Source organism: Marmota monax, unplaced genomic scaffold (genome assembly GCF_021218885.2).
Source record: "Marmota monax isolate L192 unplaced genomic scaffold, Marmota_monax_Labrador192_F-V1.1 WCK01_AAM20220418_F8-fsc00095, whole genome shotgun sequence".
NCBI lineage: Eukaryota > Metazoa > Chordata > Mammalia > Rodentia > Sciuridae > Marmota > Marmota monax.
In genome coordinates, this window is record NW_026695244.1 from 686957 (window position 1) to 709481 (window position 22525).

Below are 22525 nucleotides of genomic sequence, written 5' to 3' on the forward strand. Positions count from 1 at the left end.
ATTTCACTATTGATCTAGTCAAGTCCATCTACACCTGGGGGTCGGATAATAGAGTCCGTTTATCATGTAAAATTCTGTACTTAAGTTCTATTTATGATTAATTAGCAGCAGCAGGATTTGGGTTGAGTGGAGAGGCTGAAAACAAAGGCAGGAGGGCAGAGGGAGCTGAAGGGAATCCACCATGTGAGGAGGCCAAGAGATTACCGCTTCTCAAAACGGCAGAGGGGAGGGAAGGGAAGCTCTCAGGACCCAAGGGTTAGCCACTCTTCTTTTTGATTGGGCTCAGGGAAATGGCATTCTCAGTGTCTTCTGCCAAAAAACATGGCTTTAGGTTTGGAACAGAGGTGAGAGGAGGCCAGAACACTGAGGGTTTAAGTGTAAGGGAGATGAATGAGAGAAACTATGTCTTAACAAACTGATTACATTACCCAAACTACTGTGTACACTGGGGGAAGGGACACCATCTTGTCTGATGCTGTGGCCTCAAGTGTGATCAGTTGTGAGAAGTGAGAGGAGACTATTCCCAGTGTGGAAAAGGCAGTGTTCTCTCAAGGAGCTTGCAATTGTCTCTAACCTTCTCCCTTCCCTTTGATCATTTCCTGTATTTCAAGATCTAATTTAGGGTGCCATGCTAACTCTTCTGGACTCGTTTAGCTGTTCCTGATGGCCAAACAGGAGGTGCAGGAATCATGTGAAAGCCTTATGTCTAGAAAGAGGGGGACACTCTTCTGAGCCCTGGCATAGCAGGGACAGACACAGACACCTTGGTTCATTGATCTGGAGCTCAGCTCTGCAACAGCAAGATCCACACAGCTAAACATCAGCTCCCATCATGAACATCATTCAGACCTCAGGGAATGCTTTTTTCCACATCTCTTGCTCTTTACCTTCTGTTTTAGTCTGCTTTTTTGTTGCTGTGACTAAAAGATGTGATAAAAACATGGTTTCAGGGATCTTAGTCCATAAATGGCTGACTCCTGCTTTGGGCCAGAACATCATGGTGGAAAGGTGTGGAGGAGAAAAGCTCAGGACACGACTATCAGGAAGCAGAGAGAGCTTTCACTCACCAGGGAATAAAATACACACCAGTGATCCACCTCCTTCAGCCACACCCCACCTGTCTACAATTAACACTGTACGAATCTCAATGGATTAATCCACTGATTGGGTTAAGACTCTCATAACTCAACTATTTCACCTCTAAAGTTTCTTGGATTGACTCACACACAAGTTTTTCAGGGATACCACATATCTAAACCACAATACTTTCAAAACAAGATGACTACATCTAAATACTATGGATGTTTGTGATTTATTCATCTGTTAAGGTCGGAGATAGATATTGCTTTAGAATGGAGAAGGGATTGGGGCAGCAGTAGTTAGGTAACAGAAAAGGTAACTTACAAAACCTCTCAGATTAGTGCAAGATTCATGTACGAGGGAATACTGTTTTCCAGTTGTGCTGAACATCTTTTTATTTTTGCTTCTTTTAATGCATTAATTTTAATTCCACAGGTACTTAGATATTGGAGTAATATTTGCAAAACTGCATATGGTGGCTGGAGAACAATTTACAATATGAATCCTGATTCCTCATCTGTAAGTCCAGATGGGACATGAACCAAGCATAGTACCAAATCTTCATACCACTGGATAGGTCAAGAGATTATGGGCCAGGTGTGGTGGCACACACTATAATCCCAGCAATTTGGGAGGCTGAGACAGGAGGATCAGGAGTTCAAAGCCAGCCTAAGCAACTGAGCGAGGCCCTAAGCAACTTAGACCTGTCTCTAACTAAAATATAAAAAAGGGATGGGGATGTGGCTCAGTGGTTAAGTGCCCCTGGGTTCAATCCCCAGTAGCAAAAAAAAAAAAAGAAGAAGATTATGTGATGGCAAAAATAGCCATATAAGAGGCTATATGAGATTGTTTGCATGTGACGTGAAAATCTTGCTTTTTAATCACTTAGTGTTTTGCTGAGGAGGTAAGAAAGTTAACTTTTGTGAAATAATACTTTGATTTTTATATATTCAGGTAATATATTTTTCACTAACTTCTAATATCATTTTATGCATACTTACACTTTCTTAAAATAAAGAACAAAACCACTTTATGCTATTGTGGACAATGCTTGCCAACCAGCTGTTGTACTTTGGCATCTTTTGTTCATGTGAAAGTTCTGTGGCACTCTGACCCTTAATTTTATAAGCCAATGAAAAAAAGACACACAAAACTTGATAGCAGCATAATTCCAACTTAATATACAGAAAAGAAAATGAGCAAAGTCCCAAATCTTTACCCCCATCAAAAGGTCTCTGGACTTAATCTACTGATATTCATTTATGAAAAAAAGACACATTATTAAAGATGCTAAGAGTGTTACTGAATTTCATATCAAAAGAAGAGTCTTTTTTAAAAAATATTTGTTAGTTATAGTTGGACACAATGCCTTTATTTTTTTATGTGATGCTGAGGATTGAACCCAGCGCCTCACACATGCTAGACAAAGCGCTGTATCGCTGAGCCACAACCCCAGGCCCTCAAAGAAGAGTCTTATATTGAATTTATTCCTCACAAAATTGTCCAAAATTCTATATGGATGAGTCTTTAAAAATACCGAATTTTAAAAATATATGTATATATATATTTTTAGTTGTAGATGGAGAAAATAGCATATTTATTTATCTTTATGTGGTGCTGAGGCTCAAAACCGTGCCTCATGCATGCTAGGCAAGTGCTCTACCACTGAGCCACAACCCCAGTCCTAAAAATACAGAAATTGTGAAGGAGATGAGAATATAGAAGGACCTTTTCTTTAGAGGCCAAGAGTATTTAAATTTAGTTTCTTGGAAACCATTTCTAACTGGTTAAGAATCTCAAGAGAAAATTGTGGAAAAGAATTATTTCACACTTCTGAATTTTCTCAAACTTAATATCTGCATATCAATGACTTCAGATTTTATTTTTATTTTTTTGGGCAGTGGTGGGTTTCAACCCAGGGCCTCAGGCACACTACGCAAGTGCTCTACACTGAGCTGCATCTCCAGTCATTAGAGTTTATTACTACTATTACTTTGCTAAGGAAATATGGGATAGAGAGACACTACTTCTAAAAAAGTATGTGTGACATACAATAAAATCTGTTGACTACTTGACTGTGTTACTGGTCTGTTTTGTGTGTTGGCTCAACAAGTAGATGTTGTTTTCCAACTAAAAACAACATAGAAGAGACAGTGCAGGCTCATCTGAGCAAGACCTGGGACAAAACACAGGGAGACAAAGGAAAATTTAAGAAGCTTCTCATGTTTATTATCTGATTTACATTTTACAAAGCAAAGGAAGGTGCACAAAGAGTTGTTTGACAAAGTCAAATCCCAGACATCACAAAATGGTATTTCTCTGGCTGTCCCAAACAGAGGGTACTTGTGCCTACTCCCAGGGGTCTGTGCTCTGTGATGCAACAGCTCAGTTACAACACTGTGCTGTTGCTGTTGTACACATAGAGAACAGATCCCTGTGCAAGGGACAGCACACTAAATACTGACAGCCCTAGTTCCAGATGTCCAAAGATGTTAGAACCACCTACTACTAACTATGTACTAGAATGGTCAGAAAAAAACAAACTTTGAATACTGTGCAAAATATACCTTTTATAAAAGAGAATAGGTTTCTGTTGTGCGTCTCTAATTTATTTCCTCTCTTGCCAAAGTCTGACCATTTATGTCAAATCAAGAGCATACAGCACAAAAATGTTTAAAAAAATGACTTTTAACAATAATCATTAACTTCTCCCTAAAGATCCAAGCCTTCAGCTATTTACTTAAGATTTGGGATCTTCCTAATTCAGGAGAACTTTTAATTCTGAGCTCAAGAAAGTTATCTCTCCTACTAGATAACAGGATACTCAGAAATACCTGAGGTATTAATCACTGAAAACATTGTTGGAGGGAAAAAAAAAGATTGGGATTTCCTAAACCAGCACGAAATTACAGATACAGCTAACACCAGAGGGAAAAAACCACAAATAGAACCAAAGCATATAAGATAAACTGAGGAAGAACTTGCTGTGAGGCTCTAGTTCTTACTATACTTTGCAGATTCTCAGGCTGTACCAAAAATGATTTTAGTGGAAACTTCAAAAATAGGAAAACCCAGTTTTAAGATAGGATACATTTCTAGAGACAAACATGCACCAGCATATAATTATGGTTTCCGATGACATCAGTATCAATTGAATTTTCAAAAACCCAGGTCTGGTTTTCTTTAATCAGATGTTCTTATTTGATTGCTAATACACCCACTCTGCTTCCAGTGATCATTTAGGCATTGATTATAAAAAATTATGCTCAACGCAGAACACTACAAAATCTAGCATAATTTAAAGGGATTTATATAATATGCATATAAATCTGGTAATTTAACATTCTTTATTACTTCCTAACCTTATGTTTTCCTACTTCCTGATGTTGCTTTGAAATTATAAATGTCCAGGAAACAGGAAGATTACTTTTTTAGGAAACAAATAAAAAGCTTTAAGAGTTGGCTAAAGTAAGCACCCCAGAGCTACTTTACAGAGTAGAAATTCAAATGCCATTTTTAAAAAAGTGAGTTGGAATATTTAGGAAATTCAACAATTCTGTTCTAATGCCTTACTTACTTGCCTGGAATCCTTTCTGATTGTGTGCGTGTATGCTTGCTGACATCAGCACGGCTGAGCAAAGGGGAAAGAATGGGAAGAGTTCTCTCTCCACCCTTTGTTTTTGAGGAATTTATTTAGAAAAGTTTTATTAAAAGATTCTAAAAATTATGAAAAACTCATACAATCTTACCACTGTGTATGCATGTTGGTTTTTTAATTATTTGGAGCTTGTAGCTCTTTATATAGGGGAGGCACCTCAAAAGGAGAGAGGAAGGACCATCCCTGGCCTGGGAATAGGTGTACTAGTGGTACCACAGGAGACGGAGTCGAGATCTCTTTAGAAAATTGTCTTTCAGTTAATTCAGGACAAAGCAACAAAGCAATTGCAAATTAAGCACCAGAAAGATCAATTGATACATCTCCTGTTTTCATGAACAAAGTAATAAGTCTCCTCCCCCACCTTCTCCCTATCATATTTTTCATGTAATGATATTCCAGCCCCAGTCATACAAAGCCATGCCACCTGACGAGGGACAGACCCTGATCAGCAACACTCACAAAACAGAAAGACTTCTTCCCAATTCACAGGCTTTCATCATACAGCTGAATACTGAAACCTAATCTCATGGTCTCACTTTACTATTTCAGTTTGTCAAAAAAGAACCCCAGAGAAAAGAAGCTTAACTTTTCCATGATAAAGTTTGTCCTCTAATTCTATGGATACTAAGTATGAGGCAGGTATGTTTTATTAGGGAAAAAAACCCAACAACAACAACAAAATACACTCGCAAAGCAAGCACCTGGGTTTTACTTCAGTTTATAATAATTTAATGTGCCTGAGAATTTTTGTGCAAATACACATCATCTTTCATGAAAAATATGCATAGCGCACTTTGGAAAAAGTTGTGGTCAACTTTCCTTACAAAAAAATTTTTACGCATATAAATATACAACATAACCTAATTCCTATTGATTGCACTTTTGGTTTAACCCCTTCTAGCCTCCAAGAAAATTTGAAAGACATGCACTTGATGTTTGTCTTTCCTGGCCACTGTATTATCCAACAAAAATATTCTAAAAACAAGTTTCCTTGGTTCCAACTTAACCCATATTTTCCTTCTTAAAGAAAATCCCTCCCAACCCCTACCCACTTTTTTTTTGGTTTGGATATTGTATAAAAATACAAATTTAGAAATGAGCTTTCAATAATTTAATATGAAGGAATTTGGATGGCGTTTGAGCTCACAGTGGCTCAAAGGCCTGAAAACAGGAAAAAAGGAGTCTCAACTTATGATCTAACTAAAAAGATAAAATTCCTTGTTTTGCGAATGCTATGAGCACACCATTAGATGGATGCATGATTTAACCAGACATTAGCAGAGTAACACTTGAGCATCTCGCTACCATCCAAGTAACAGACTGAAATCACCACACCAATCTTTTGGAAGAGCTTTCTCTGAGTGACTGTCAAAGTTGCTCTTTTTCTCTTCCCATCCTGCTATGCTCATCAGAAGTAAAGGTATCAGCAAGTTCAGTTTTCTGGTGTGTTCTAATACTACTGAATTTCTATTCATTCTCTATTTTCAAGACAAGAAAACTCAATTAAAAGATTGTTAAACCTTTCTTTTCTTTCTCCAAACATTCATGGCTCAATTCGTTTCTACTTTCAATTTACCAGACTTCATCCACAGGGACCTCAGCCCAATCTTGTTTCCACACCTCCACTGCCCTCTCCACATTCGCAACCCTTCTGCAACATTCCTTTTCTCTCAAGTCAGACTAGATTGCTTGTATCAGTGCATATCAATCCTTCATGTGCTAATCTGTACAAGGGTTCAGTTAATGATGAGTTTCAGTCCTCCTTCAGGATACTCATTTTGGGTGAGGATGTGCAAACAGGGACACCAAAGCTACCCATCATGACTGGAAGACTCTGATTCCTTCTCAGTCCACCCATTAAGCTGCTACCGGAATTTAAATAAACAGCAGTGTCTGGTTTTTGTAGGCTGATTTCTGCCTCTTGGCTTTTTCCATTCTCCTGGCTGTCAGGGGTCTTGACGACTCTGGCTATCCCTAGTCGCTTCAGCCTATCCACTAGGTTCATCTTCAACTGGCCAACATCAGGAGGGTTCCGGGAAGGTCTCAAGCCATACATTTCCTGGAGGAATGTTTCAGCTGGACGGGAGGCCAAAAAATTTTCAGAGAGATGCACTCGGGTCTCAAAGGGCAAGGGAGAGGGGCATGGTGAATGAGATGGGGAATTTGGAGGTGTGGAAGGGATAGCAAGGGCTTTTGGAAGAGGCGTGAGAAGGGGGTTCTCTGAAATTGGGCTGTGGTACACTTTAGCAGAGATGCCACGCTCCTGTAGAAGTTTGGCCAAGCTCATGGTGCTACTGAAGGTTACAGTAGAATCTCGTCGGTTTGTGATGGATTCACCAATGCTGAGTCTATAGGACATGGCAGGAGAATTCATAGCTGTGTTCGATGAACTATTCCCACTACTTCCACAGGATAGCGAAGGGAATCCAGAGCTCAAAGAAAGAAGCAGGAAGAGAGTATTTAAGAATAAAACAGCAATCCCAAACTGGTGTTTAATTTTTTTTTGTACTGGTGATTGAACCCAAGGGCATTCTACTACTGGGCTACATCCCGTCTTTTTTATTTTTTAGTTTGAGATAGGGTATCACTAAGTTGCAAAGGCTGGCCTTGAACTTAGGATACTCCTGCCTCAGCCTCCCCAAGGAGCTGGGATTATAGGTATGTACCACTGTGCCTAGCAAATTTTCAGTTTTATATCACTGAGAAATAATAAACCTCTGACTATTCAATTCCCATTTTCCAAGAAATGTTAATTCCAAACAGTAGTAATACATGAATACTTGAGAAATAAATTTTTCAGTACATTAACTTAGAACATGTGTTTTTAGGAAGTTAGAAATAATTAAAAATTTGGCAACCATTACTCTTTCTTCTTATTTTATGCTCAGTTAAGAAGAAAAACTAAATAAGAAATCATGTACTTAAGGAAATGGTGACAGAATGGAGAGTTCTTTAGCCAATTTTCTCCTGAACAAATGTTATCAGTATTTAATAAACTTTCACTTTATTACAAAATGCTCAGTGTATCACAATTTCAATATTTTTAAAGATTAGGAAAAAAATGCAAATTTTTGTAGCACCAACTCGTATAGAAGCTAGTCAAGCAAGTTTGACTCCTTCCTTGGTCAAATTAATCCAACTGAGAACCTCTGATCTGGTGCAGTCCATATTCTCTATGCCATCTCTACACTTAATAATCTTATCTTACTGTAGATTTGCCTGTCCTTTCCCAAATTATATATTTCAATTAAAAGTCCCTTCAAGAACGAATTTTATAAAAATTATCTTGGTGATTGTAAGAACACTGTAGATTGGAATCATTATTGGATATCATTTAAATGCTTCCATAAACAATTGATTTATTTCTATCTTATAGATATTATAAATCATAATCTTATTTCCCTGCACACTGGAAGCTAGAAAGTAAGACTCAAATGCATGGATCACCTTATCTAGTAGATGAGACTTTATGGTACATTTTGTGCACTAGGTTTTATTCCTGTACCCATTTTGTATCCTTGATTCCATTTTACATCTTCTTTCTTTTTTACTTCTAGTTAACAATATCCCTACAATAGTCAATGGGTCTCTGAAAGCTACCACAGACTCTTTTGGGAATTGGCAGGATGGAAACAACATCCAAGAGAAGCTTGTGCAATAAATAATTTGGCTTTGCCCAGAGAGGTCTGGTCTTTGTCTTCAGCTCTTTTGGGAAGCAGTCTATAGGAATGTCTTTGGTTAGAGTGGGAGCTAGTCACAGATCTTATGATGGGTCTGGCCACACCAAATAGTCTTAGGGTGAAGACTGGCCATGCCAGAATGACCAACAGTGTGATTTAGGCTTGAAGCTTTGGGTCATACAATATCAGTTGTACTGGAGGCTGAATTCAACCATGTGGGAAATCAACCAATTATGCTGACACAATGAAGCACCAGTAAAACTCTGGACACTGAGGCTTGAGTCACACACTGTTACCCATTGATGCCAGGAGAGTAATGACAAGAGATTCTTCATGTGTAGAAACCCCACAGACTCTGCCCTATACATTTCTTTATTTAGATAATTTTAACCTATATTCTTTCTTTGTAATAAAACAAGTAAAACAGCTTTCTGTGAATCCTAACAAATTAATAAACTTGACAGAGTTGTGGAAACCCCTTGAACTTTATAGGTGGTGTCAGAAGTGAAGGTGGTATTGTGCAGGGCACTGGTCCTTCAAATTCTGCAGTGTGGCTAACTCTGGATATAGCCTTGGCTGGGTCATTTACTAGCTGTCTGCCCTTGGACCAGTCACTTCAACTTTCAATGTCCCAGTTTCTTCATTTTAAACAATATATACTCACTTATCCTGTCTACTTCAAAGAGTTAAAATGGGGCTGGGGATATAGCTCAGTTGGTAGAGTGCTTGCCTTGCATGCACAAGGCCCTGGGTTCAATCCCCAGTACCACAAAAAAAAAAAAAAAAAAAAAGAGTTAAAATGATCAAATGAGAAAATAAAATGTGAAAATAGACTAAAGACAAATTATACAGAACATTACTTAAAATTCTGGGAATTAAAATGAAGGTAATTTTATAAAGAAATTTATGTGAGGCGCCGGATTTCCCAGGCCCTCTTACCTAGGGGTAACCTGAGTGATATCAGAGGGATGTAATATCCTACAGGTGGTGAAGGTGAATGTCGAGTTCGTGCATGACAGACACTTTCCTGGGTTTGAGGTTGAAACTGAAATGAGATTTTCAGGGAGCCAAACACAAAATTGAAAGACTAGGTTAATATTATAAGAAGCTCATCATTATTTATTAATATTAAAGCATTTATCATCTGCCTTTTGTAGTAAAAATCCCCAAATATGGAAATAAAATAAAAAGATTGCATGCACAAGTATTAACTGATTAGTATTTAGCTTAATCCTTCAAAACTTTAAAACTGTAAATAAAAAGGCATAAAAATAGTTTAGCAATGAGAGAAAAATACATTCTGAAAAAATACATTAAAAAAATCAACATCTAGTCATCTAAATTACTTCTGTGATTTTCAAAGTGTGGTCAAAGCTGCTTTTACAGTTATGCTATGATAGGGAATTTTTCTTTTTGATGGGTAAAATTGCTGGCTCTTTAGTACAAATCAAGGCAATGTCTCCAAACTATACTTGTATTTTTCATTCTCATGCACTCATAGTAACAGGAAAAAAAAAAAAAAAAAAAAGCCAGATTTAGCTAAGAATGCCCTTGATGAATTTAGTAAAAATTCTTTACTAAATCTTGAATCTTGGCCCATAAATCTTAATGCCATGCAATAAAATGAAGTATGCGTTAGTACTTCTGTTGCACATCAAGGTAATGATTATCTAGAAGAAAAAGCATTTGTGCAGATGAGTTGAAATTTTGCCAGGAAGCCACATTTTTACTTGAAAGAATAAGAGGCAAGCTATAATTAGTCAGTCTTGGGTATCTGGAAGGCATTTTTCTCCAAAATGAATGAAATGAACCTACTCCTTCAAAAGAAATAACAATAATATTTTCTGCCACTGACAAAATTGTAGGTTTCAAATAAAAATCAGAGTTTTGGAAAACTCGTATCTACCACTAGAGAGCTTGAAAGTTTCCTAATATTTAAGAATTTTCTTTTGGGATAGGTGGTGATATTAATACAATTTCAATATAAAATAGTGAAATGTTTCAACCATTAGAAGATCTGCATAACTCACTAAATCAGTATTTTATTAATGACCAATACATGTTTCAAAACTGTGCCTGAGTAAATAAGTTAAAAATACAGGACCAATCTGTTTTATGTAACAAAGTATGAAAATTCATTGATAGAATTTCAGAATCTACATTGCTATAAATGTTCAAGAAACTACCATGGACCAAGTTTTGGTTATACTATTGAAGAATATCAATAAACACCTGAAAAGACTATTAAAATACTCTTTCCTTTTTCAACTTCTACATGTTTATGTGAGGCTGCAATTTTTTTGTATTGCTCAATCAAAACAACATACTGTGAAAGACTGAATGTAGATACTGATAGAGAATTCTGCTACCTTCTGTTAAGTCAGATTCTAAAGACTTGTAAAACTGTTAAAAAAAAAACAAAACAATTTTTATTACTTCTTAAAAAAAAGACTTTTTTTAAAAAAATAAAGCATAGTATTTGTGTAACAGTGATTTAATATTTTTAAAAAATATTAAAAATATTAAAAAAACTCTTACTTCTGCCAGTTGTTTTCTAACAGCAAATATCAATTGATGTAACACAACCTTCATAGAAACTCTGTCTTGAATTCTCAAAAATTTTTAACAGATACTGAGACCAAAAGGTATGCAAACCTTTTGCAAACTGACTGAATTGATCTATCTCTGACCAATCCATGAAGGCATGGCTGAGATAAAGTAGAGAGAATTAGAATGTCACTAGTGCCACAGATAGGCATTATCTTAAATCCAATACTGAATACATTCCAGTGAGATTTGAGCAGAGGAAGCCAGTTGATCAGTCAGAATGCAAAAAGCTACTGGTTACTAGGCCATGTTCAACCAAGCACTCTTCTTACCTGCAACTGGTCCAACTGTTGAAGAAATGGGTGGTAGGAAGATCCCTGTTACTGGTTTGGATACTGTAGGTTTCTGTTCCATGTGAAGAGGCTGCTGAACCTGAAAAGTGATGCCCTCCTCTTCATCCTCCTCTAAATCCGAGATGTGATAGATGGCACCTTTGGGCAACTGGGTAAAGCCTTTAGTAATGACACCTGGTCGTGGATCAAGAATAGTTCCCAAGTTTGGTTGAGCAAGCTGCTGCCAGTGATGTAGAGTTTGTGATCCTGAATGTACAAGCCAAGGGAAAAGAGAAGCATCTTAAATCTTGAACAGAAGTTAAAATTATGTGTGCAATAGTAATAATGATAGTAATAAAACTACTTATTGATCTTAATATTTTGTTAATAAGCTTGGCAAATTAAAATTCTCTGTGAAAGACTGATAAGACATTGGGGGTGTAATAACCGATTTCAAAAGTCAACTTCAAAAAGGACAATTAGCAGGGTATGGTGGCACACTCCTGTAATTCCTGCGGCTCGGGAGGCTGAGGTAGGATTGAAAGTTCAAAGCCAGCCTCGGCAAAAGCAAGGCACTAAGCAACTCAGTGAGACCCTGGCTCTAAATAAAATACAAAATAGGTCTGGGAGAGTGGCTCAGTGGTTGGGTGCCCCTGAGTTCAATCCCTGGTATCCCCTCCAAAATAATAAATAAATAAATTTTATAAAAGGATATTTAAAGAAGGGGAGGGGAAAAAATCCAAGAAGACATTCTTAATGGGAATCAGGATGCTGAAGCAGTGAGGAAAAGGATGGGATGTACCTGAGAGGTGGGCTGTGTTTTCCCTGGTGATAAAAATCAATACTCCCCTGGCCTGGAACAGGGCTTATAAACTTGGAAGCCAAAAGCCAGGCTCCTAGGTTGGGAGATAAGTTGAATTTTCAGTAATTTCTTTATGTACTTCCCCATCTTGCTCATGATTCTTTCTCCTCTGGGTTCCCAGGAAGAAAAGGAAAATGAAAATGATAAAAAAGATACATTCCCTTGGTTCTAGTGTATGGGTCCCTGGTAAACACTCATCCCAAGCACCTGCACCAGATGCAGCATCTAATTATGTCACTACAGTCATTTCATCCTAAGAATGACAACTCTGACAAATGCCTACATCAAACTAAGTTGTGGAACCTTTGAGTTGAGGGATCCTTATAGGTTAACTACCCCAAATTTTGTTTAATGCATAATTCTTTTATAATAATGGTTATGATAATGGCAGAGTCTCATTTGAGAACTGTCAATATCCCATAAAACAAAGAAATTTATTTTGAATTCAAGTACTACCTTAGATTAAAAACTGAACTGAAACAGAAATTAAAAAAAAAAAAAATGCAAGCACACAAACCCCAAAGTAATTATTGTTCCTGGATATAGAATTCTTTTTCGAATAGGAAGATGGACATGAGGCATCATCTCCAGTTCATTTTCGTTTTTCATACTATGGAAACTGCTATTAATGACAGTCCTTAGCAAAGGACAGGAAAAGATTCCTCCTCCTCCCCCCTCATATTTATATTAAAAATATCAGAAAAGAACTGATGGACGATGACTTAGAGAACGCTGATCCCATTTACTAATTTTCCACAAAACACGTAATGCCCTATCAGCCAAACAGTGAGATTTGAAAATATATCTTCCACACACAGTGCTCTTATAGTTACAACAGAATCTCAAGTCCAGGGAAAGGAAAGTCCAAATGCTGCCTAGTTTGGACAGAGCCCTTACTGACTTATTACCTTCAAGGGGCTTGACGATTTGTAATTTTTCTGGCATAAAGCCTCGAAGGCAACTGGCACTGCTGAGGTCTGTGATCTCTGACTGGTCGGTGCAAACAGATGCAAGGCTCTCTGTGGGGGTGTCATAGCCACTAACCCCCTCTTTTTGGTCAGCCAGAACCCGGATCTTCCGTTCCCACTCTTCAGCAAAGAACTGCTTCTCACTTAAGTAGTTCTGTCGACGCAGGCTGAGGCGATGCAGTGCTGTAGCCAAATCACTGTCTTCTGAAGGTTCTGGCTGGCTCACCGACTGAGAGCTTCTGCAGGAAAATCAAATTCACTGATCAGATCATAAAGTCATGACCTCTCCTTCCTATAAGGGTGAACATTTAAGAGACTGATTTTAAAAGTGAGGTATTCTCATAGAATATCTGGAGTACAATAACAACAAATCCAAATCACCAGCAATACTTACTAAATGTCATTTTTACAGATATTTCAAATTACTTTAGAGAGGCAAAACATATATTTTATTGTTATGTTGTGTTTGTCAATTTTTCTATTTGATTTATGAAGCTATAGATATGTCCATCTATATGTTCATATCAGGTAGTCAGAAAAGTAAATATCACATTTTACTGAATCTATCCATTGGTTATAAGAGGTATCATTATTTTAAGTAATATGATAAAAGAGAACATGCTATCCATTAAATGACATGTCGTTAGTTGAAAAACAACAGTTTAAAAATATGAAATTATGAAAAAATTTCCTTTGGGCTGTGAATGTTGCAGAATATTTAAGAGATAATAAGATTTGTATAATACTGAATTTTCATAGTTCTCTGGTGCACATTTTTTTTTAAACTTTTCAACATTGGAAAATTAGAAATTATTTCACAAATGACATCAAAGGAAAGATTATACTTGCTTAGTAACTGTGTGAATTCCCATAGATCTGTTTCAGAGCTTCTCCTAAGACAACTATATAACAAGGGACACACCATGCTCATGACAGACCAAGCAACACAAATGAAACCTTGTGTGACAGATTTCTGCATTAGGTAAGATTTTCCTAAAGTGCCATATACTCATGTTTCAAAGGTTTCCAGTTGACTTTTTCTAATAAAGCTGCTTAGCTTCTAATTATATGTAATTTAAAGAACTGAATTAATGAAAAGAAGGAAAATAATTTGAGTTTAAACAAGTAAGAAATCAGAAGCAACCTGGAGCTTCACAATATGTACTTAAATTCATTCTTTATCCAAAGCACCAAAGTGTTTGAGATTATAAACATGGGATAGGAGAAAATGTCATCTGATGCATTTATAACACTGACCAAATTGATTCGAACAAATCGACTTTGAACATGAAGATTTAGACTTATAAGAAGTGAAAAATTTTGAAGTTAAATGCAAACTCTGTTTTGAACACACCTTTTCACTCAAAAACATTGATTGAAATCGATAATATCCTACACATAATGTAGGACATCGAAACTGAATGAGAATGGAGAGTTATAGAACCTTTATGGAACAGTATAGAGGAGTGCTGGAATACTCAGTATATGTATCTGGTATGCCAATGCCACAGAAATGCAGAATCACTGCTGTCATCTGTTTCTTACCCTGGAGCCTCCTCTGAGTTGCTCCCTGGGTTTGGGAGTGTTTTGTCCTCTGTTTGCTGTACACCAGACTCAAAAGGTTTTGCTGTCATGACGACACTTGAACGGTTTGAGCCTGGGATGGGTAGCAGAGCTGGAAATGGGACAGAGCGGCCCCGTGTGTCATTTGCAACCTTGACAGTATCAAACACCCGTTTCTGCTGGGCTCTGTCAAAAAAGGAAGCATTCGTTACTATCTCTGCCATCCACTAGGGTGCTTTAGCAGAGTCTTGAATGTACAGTTCATTAGAAATAAAGCCACCCTGAACAGTTTCTAAAGTTTAGAGACTTTAGTTCTTAGAACTCTCAGTTTAATTCTTTGTTTAGTTTTTAGTAGAAAATAAACTTTAAGAACAAGAAAATTCTCTTAAGTCAGTATAATGAAGGAAAAAAAAAGAATAGTAAGAAGATTTACTATTGAATTTCATAACAGTTACCACTTTGGATTGTGGCTTCTTTTTTCCCCTTTAGTGCTGGTGGCTGAACCCAGGGCCTTGCACATACTAGGCTGAGCAACATCCCCAGACCTGTGGCTTCTGTTTAATGTCCATTCCAGTAGTTGAGATCACCTTGTGATCTGTACTTACTTTTGTTTAAAGAGAGATTCCTCATCCAAACTCAACTTTTTACGCATGGTCCCCTCAATCTCAGCTGCCAAAGATTCCTGAAAAAAAGAGTATGTGCTCCCTAAAGTGAACATGGCCCTTAAATTAATCAACAGATTTTCAAGCAGCCTATATTTTTGGTGTTATAATAAAAGAAAACACAAGAAAATAGTCACAAGCTAAAACTCAGGGTGAATAAAAAGAGACACTGTGGAAATAAAACATTTGAACAAGAACCAACTATCTTTTCATGAAATATTTTTATAAGAAAGCAATGGGAATTATGATAAACAGAAAATATTACACGAGCAAATATACAAAAACAAAAAGGTCTGAAAGACCATAAGCCAAGAACTGTGATTCTCTGCAACAATTACTTTTTGTTTTCTGTAATTTCTAACTTATCCATATCATACATGTATAAATTTTTGTAACATTAGAAAAATCATTAAGAAATTAAGTAAGTTATTTCTTCCCCTGGTCAGAGATGAGGATTCAAGTAGCATGGTTGACATGCTCAGTAATTTGAGCTGAGAATAAATGGAACTAAAGCCAATCATGTGAACTCGAGATTTTTATTATATATACATATGTAAATATAAATATGAGTGGAAAAATAGACCTATGTATTGTCTAGGTATATGTATGAAATAGAAAATATTTCCTAGCTTTATCTGCTGAGAGGGCCTAGAAGCAAAAATACTCTAGTGGTAATGGGTATCCCAGCACCCAGTCTTGCATTCAGAATACCATTCCTCTGTAAAAATGTCATCAGAGCTCCTTGGAGAAAGGGCCAATTCCAGGGCTGGGACAAAAAGTAAATATAAGCTTGAAGGAAATCCCACTGGCCATCTCTGGGACAATTTAAATATGAAAATACATAATAATAATGTTTTATAATCCATTGAATAAAATAGGAATTCATATTGATATAACTCAAGGAGCAAATGAATAAATAAATAGGGTAGAAAAGCTCTTACAAAAGAATGTCATTAAAAAATGTAGAAAAATGGAATTAGAAAATCACCATTTGGCAATCACAATAGTAATAACCAAACCAGATGAGAACAATCAATGGAGCTAACACCATGCATGGAAAGTCTGAGGAGAAACAGGACATTTAATTTCAAAGTCTCTCTGCACAAAATACTAATATCATGAATAAAGTAATACATAGACATTGTGTAGCCTCCCGATATGATGCACTGAGAATAATATGGCATTAAATTGAGGACATTCTATAAAGGTTATGAAATAAAAAAAACAAAAGAATCTTCCTTGGTTTAAATTACTAAATGCCATGCATCTTTTAAAGGACATTATTCGGAGAACTGGGAAAATATCTATGGGCTCTGTCGATTAGACAACAGTATTACATCAAGTCAACTTCCTGATGCTGATGGTCATAGTGTGATTATGTAGGCAAGTCCTCCAGAGTGTCCTTGCTTTTAGCAGACACACACTTACATACTAAGGGGTAATATGTTGTATCTGCAACTTATTAAATGGTCCAGAATAAAAAAAGGACATGTAATTAGTAAATACAGTAGTATGTTAATAGTTGAAGAATATATAAGAGTTCTCTTTACTATATTTGGAATTTTAAATCCAAACTTATTTCAAAATTAAAAAACAAAACTTCTACCCTCATATCCTTAAGAAAATCTACCAAAATTTAGAGTTTTGGTTTTTTAAAAATTTCACAGGACTCCATGTAAGTGTTTAAGAACCAGATTGCTAAGGTAAATCTTTGAACCAACATCACAAATTCTGGCAAAAACTCAGAAGCTTTTATTAATTTCTACCATTAAAAATATACTGTCTACTACATCATGTACAACCAGAAGAATGAGAAATTATACTCCATTATATATGATGTATCAAAATGCATTCTGTCATCTATAACTAATTAAAACAAATTAAAAAAAAGATACTATCTACTAATGAATTAAATAACTCCTATTCTCATGGGGCTTACATTCTAAATGGAGTTAAACATAACAAGAAACTTCAAGAGGTACTGAAAGAGGTTTTAGATACTTAAAGTACTGTTTAAATAATTAGTAGATGATGGACCTCAGGTGAGATGAACCATGTTTAAGTAGCTCTTAGTACACAGATTAAAATGTAATTTCCTTACAGTTCATCTTACTTATTACAGTACTCTAGAAGGTCATCTGTTAGAATTAGTAAGAGTATTAAGATAGGGATATATCAAATTGAAGTCTAAATCTATAACTGGATCTCAGAAACAAGAACAAACCATGTTATCTCATCTCAAGGCAACTTATGCCATCATAAATCCTCTCACTCTTAGGACAATCTAATCTTTTCCTTAAATTCATGGCATCTTTCTGTTTCTTACCCCAGTAAAAGCTCCATAAGATTGGGAGAAGTACAGATGAGCAGCAGGGCCAGACCTGCTACGAAGTTCCTTTATTTCTTCTTGGGATTCATGTAACATTCCCAAACACTCCATATTCCTGTCTTGTAACTCATGTAGCTGAAAGAAAGGACAGCAGTGTACTTCACTATCTTCTCAAAACAACAATAGGAAAAAAAAACCACAGAAATCCTGGGGATAAGTATTAATTTTATCCAGGGGGTTAAGCTAACTTTATCAAGCTTACAGAGGAGGTTTAAAAGATATGGTCAAGTCATATCTTTCCTTTAAACATCACTCTGAAGTCTTTAAGTGACAAGATCAAGAGTACAGAAAGTGTTGTACTTGATATCAGGCTGTTCAATCATCTGAAGCAAGTAGTTTTTCCCTCTTGTTTCAGAATCTTCTTTTACAGCTAGATACACAAGTCTGGTAAAAGAGTATATAATTTTCAGAACTGAAAAAAATTTCTTCTATATGTGTACTGTTACTCATCAGAATCACCAGAGCCAGGGATGTTCATTAAAATGAACATCTAGCAGCTGGGCACGGTGGTACACACTAAGATTCCAGTGGCTCAGAAGGCAAAGCCAGCCTCAGCAGTTTAGCAAGGCCCTAAGCAATTTAGTGAGACCCTGTCTTAAAAAAGGGCTGGGGATGTGTTTCAGTGGTTAAGCACCCTTGGGTTCAATCCCTAGTACCAAAAAATAAAAAGTACATTCTAGGCCCTTGCTTTAAATTAATTGAATTAGAAACTCTTGGGATGGTGCCTGGGCATTTCCATTGAAAACCTGCTCTCCCAGGTGATTCTTATGCATACTAAATTACCACTAGTTATATCTAACATATAAAATGTTTATGTAGACAGAAAGTAAAAGTTTTGCTATTTCTCTTACTACTGAGAAATGATCTTATTTAAAAACTGCTGGACTATTTAAGGTAGACCAGTAAAAGGGTCCTATATTTCTAAAGAATCTTACAAAGGTCAAGGTTTTCCCTACTAATCAAGAAGGATGTTGCCATTATTAGTTTTAGAGACAGAATTTTAAAAATGCTTTTCTTCACAGATCTTATAATTTCATCTAAATCTTTGGATGTTTTTCAAACCTGGTAATTCCCCTTTAATAATTTAGTCTCAAAGACGGAAAAAAAAAACTACTCATCCCAGCCCTCCTGAATTATACGAGATCAAGGAAGATTTCACTACCTCCATTGTCAGTTGTCGCTGGGCATCTTTGGAAGCTTGTAGGTGAAGTCTTAGTTCTTCCTTTTCAATCACATGCTAACAATATATTAAAAGAGACACATGAGACTTTCCCATATTAAAAATGGCTACTACCTTAACTTTTAAAAACATCTTAAAAGTTTCTCTGTGGGACACGTATTCTTAAGTCCTTTAAAAGGCTTTTAAAAGCCAATTAAGAACAATAAAGTGAGCAAAATTCTAAGGAAAATCTAACACCATTTAAGAGAAAAATAGTGACTCCAAACTATTTAAGATATTTTAGGAAATAAGGAAGATTAAAACAGTAATTAGACTAAGGCATTAAAAAGGGCTGGGGACCTGTATATTTTGCTCCATGTATCTAGTGCTGCTTAGCAAACAGTACCAGGTCAGCACTTAGCAAACATTAGCTGAATGAATGAATACACCTACTTCTTTAAGTTTGTGCTGCAGATCTACAATCTGAGACAAAAGCGAGGAGATCTCCTCTTGGTATCGAATCAGTTCATCACTCTTCCCTGACAATTCTTCAGTCATTTTGGACATCTGAGCATTTGTTTCTCCTAGGAAGCAAAATTAAAAGGTATAGCAAGGGTTGGCAAACTACTGCCTATAGGCTGAATTCTGATTAGTAACAAGGACTGGACAAGCATAAATACATTTTTCTTTAACATAAATTACAAAAGCTTTTTCTGAGATAGGCAAATGCTGGGAATTATACAGGAGACAATGACACTGAAAAAGAGATGACTTATAAAGGCCAAAGGCTAAATGTTTTACTTCAATTTTTTTCTTTATGTAAGACAGTTGTTCCAATATTTCTCTTAATGAAGGACTAAAAACCTAAAAGGAGAGCTAAGTGAATTACACATTTTTGCAAGCATTAACAGGCAATTTCATTTGTCTTTGAGAACTCTTCAGGGATATGTAACTTAAATCCCACAAACAATGATAATTAATCTTAACTAATCTAACAAAGGAACAGTTACAGAATGGGACAGTCACAATCTGTGACAGAATGTGATAAAGCTACTGAGATGCTTCTGTGTGAGACAGACTTTCTGGGCTACCCAGAAGAATAAGTAGGACCTCCAGAGTAATTCTTGCAGCCTAGCATTCTTGCATGTACATAAAATAGAACCTTCAGAATTCCACTGGAGAAATAAACCTATATTTCATATGAAAAATTTGACATCTAATTACAAGTGGAAAAACTACTTTGCACTGTTGTATGAAAGTTATTTTTAACTTGATGGAGAGCCTCTTGTATTTCAAAGGATAATAATAGAAAGGGAGGAGACCTGGAGCTGAGCTTTGGGGAAAGTCACTTCTTTCTGAAGTTGGTAAAGGTAGTAGAGAAGATTCAATTACATTCTTTTTGGTTCTCTAATATTCTGTTACTCTAAGGTGTCATATTTTGAGACGCACAGCCAAAATGAATTGATGTGACATTATCATATTGTATCTTTCAATATAAAAGGCTATGTTTACAGAGAAATTTAAATCTTTTTCTTGATGTCAATCTTTTTCTATGATTTATTTTTTAAATTGTTTTAGAGAACATTACTTTAAATCAAAATATATTCCTGTCCTTACCAGAATATTTGGGTGTTCCATAAACATTAGATTTTATGCCATATTTTAAGCCCTTGTTCTGCCTCTAATCGGTTTTCTGACTTTGGCAAATCATATCCTCTCTAGGATTATTTCCTCAGCAACAAAATGAGAGCTTTAATTCTTTTCTTGCTATTATGTTATAATTTATTTATAGAAATACAGGGCTTGGATCTCATGAAAATCAGAGGGAAATCAGCAGAGAAAAGGGACTCGGGGTAGGAAAAGGGGAGAGAGTGGGGAGGTGGTGGGAAGCGATACTGACCAAATTATATTGTTATATTGTGCGCATGTATGAATATGTAATAAGAAATCTCATCATTATGTACAACTATAATGCACCAATAAAAACATGTGAAAGGAGGGGAAAAAAAAGAAATTCAGGGACTTCTTTAATGATGATGGTTATTTGAAACATGTATTTCTTAAAAATACATGTGGTATCTTATTTAGGGTTGTAGGCTCAATGTGATATTATAGAACTTTTAGTAATTGATATGGTTTAGATGTGGTCTGTCTTTGAAAGGTTGATGTGTTGGAAAAGTGTGGTGGTGTGGAGGTAGTGAGATCTCTAGGAGGTGGGACCTAGTGGAAGGTATTTGGGTCATGAGGACACTGCCTACAGAAGGGATTAAAGCTGGTCTCTCCAATTATGTTAGATTTCTAGGTTTTGGTTGTTATAAAGCAAGAACACCCCAAATGCTTGGCCCATTTTGCATACAGCTAGCTCCCTTTCCACCTCTCTGCCATGTTGTAAGCCAGCCAGGACCCTTGCCAGGATGTAGTCATCACAATGTTTGGAATCTCTAGCCACTAGAATTGTGAGCTAAATAAGCCTCTTTACTTTGTAAGTTACTCATTCTCAGGTATTTGTTATAGCAACACAAAATAGACTAAGTAAATTTTAAACTGTTTCTTGAGATACTTCTATTGAAACTATTAATCAAATTTCTGAGTTGGAGATTTCCTAACAAAGAATTGCACAAAGGCTATGAAACAGAATATATTACTACTTACGAAGTTCTTTAACACAGTCATTCACAAGTTGTTGTTCCTTCTCTTCGTAAGTACAAGTTTCTGTCTTTATATGACAAGCCTTCAAGAAAAAAAAAATCAGTCTGTGACAATATCGTCTAATGCTTTTGTATTAACAACTACAAAAGGCTTTGTTGTTTAAAAATTTAAGCTCACCACTTTCAAAGGAAAAAAAAAATACTAACAGTCTGTCAAACTTCACCTACCACAAAATAAATGTAGGGAAAAGAACATGAAAAGCATCTCTCCTCCTTGCTCTCAGGGTCTTTGCACACGCCTATTCATGCCCCCTGTAATCTACATCTCTAATGAATCTCTAGGCTTGGTTAAAATGTCACTTGCTTAAGTAGGATATCTTTGATTCACTACATTATGCCAGTTCATAGAAACCTGAATTTTTTGGACATAGTTCTTCTTCCAGTTACTTATTTATATATATAAACTCCATTTGATGTCCATCCTATGCTATGGCTATCCCCATTTTACTTGTCAACCTGCTATCATCCACTTTTCAGTGGGCTCTAAGGAACAATGGAAGGCAAACAGTTCCTTGTCTGGCAACCCTTAATAAGAATGTTATGCCATAATTTATCTCAATTCTACCTGCAACTGAACCTTGTAGCCTTTAAAGTAAAGGACAATGAGAATGAGGTCAAATGTACCTTGGATCGAAGAGCCATGTTCTCTTCTTCCAGTTCCTTGAGCTTTTCTTGTAGCATGTCCAGCTGTAGCAAACCTTGAGATAAGCTAAAGGACTCATTGAACCTAAGAGGTGTAGAACAGCTGGAATCAGTTTCACTCTCTTCAGAAGCAATAGAGACGATTCGAAGTAATTCGTCTTTCTTGGATAGCTCATGTTGCAGCTGATTAACCTGCGTATAAAAAGTGCTTGATTATAGCTTCTACTATATGGAACAACTGTTTTTTGCCATAAAAAATTATAAAATCAGATGCT

General features: G+C 36.2%; 1 protein-coding gene and 1 non-coding gene across 7 annotated transcripts in view; one reads left to right on the forward strand and one right to left on the reverse strand.

Annotated features, from left to right (window-relative positions):
- Positions 1-3287: 3287 nt before the first annotated feature.
- Trak2 (trafficking kinesin protein 2) overlaps positions 3288-22525 on the reverse strand; it is a 60894-nt gene continuing 41656 nt past the window's right edge. For all 6 annotated transcript variants that reach the window (XM_046463025.2, XM_046463023.2, XM_046463026.2 and 3 more), the window contains 11 exons: positions 22233-22442; positions 21553-21631; positions 19354-19484; positions 18904-18978; positions 17679-17816; positions 15296-15372; positions 14673-14876; positions 13068-13366; positions 11298-11564; positions 9358-9463; positions 3288-7170 (listed from right to left, as the gene is read on the reverse strand). In XM_046463025.2, the coding sequence (XP_046318981.1) occupies positions 6492-7170; positions 9358-9463; positions 11298-11564; positions 13068-13366; positions 14673-14876; positions 15296-15372; positions 17679-17816; positions 18904-18978; positions 19354-19484; positions 21553-21631; positions 22233-22442 (2265 nt within the window). In that variant the 3' untranslated portion in view covers positions 3288-6491. The remainder of the gene's footprint in view (positions 7171-9357; positions 9464-11297; positions 11565-13067; positions 13367-14672; positions 14877-15295; positions 15373-17678; positions 17817-18903; positions 18979-19353; positions 19485-21552; positions 21632-22232; positions 22443-22525) is intronic.
- On the forward strand, positions 9117-9190 carry Trnaa-ugc (transfer RNA alanine (anticodon UGC)). The gene has a single exon. It is a non-coding gene; the product is annotated as a tRNA-Ala (tRNA).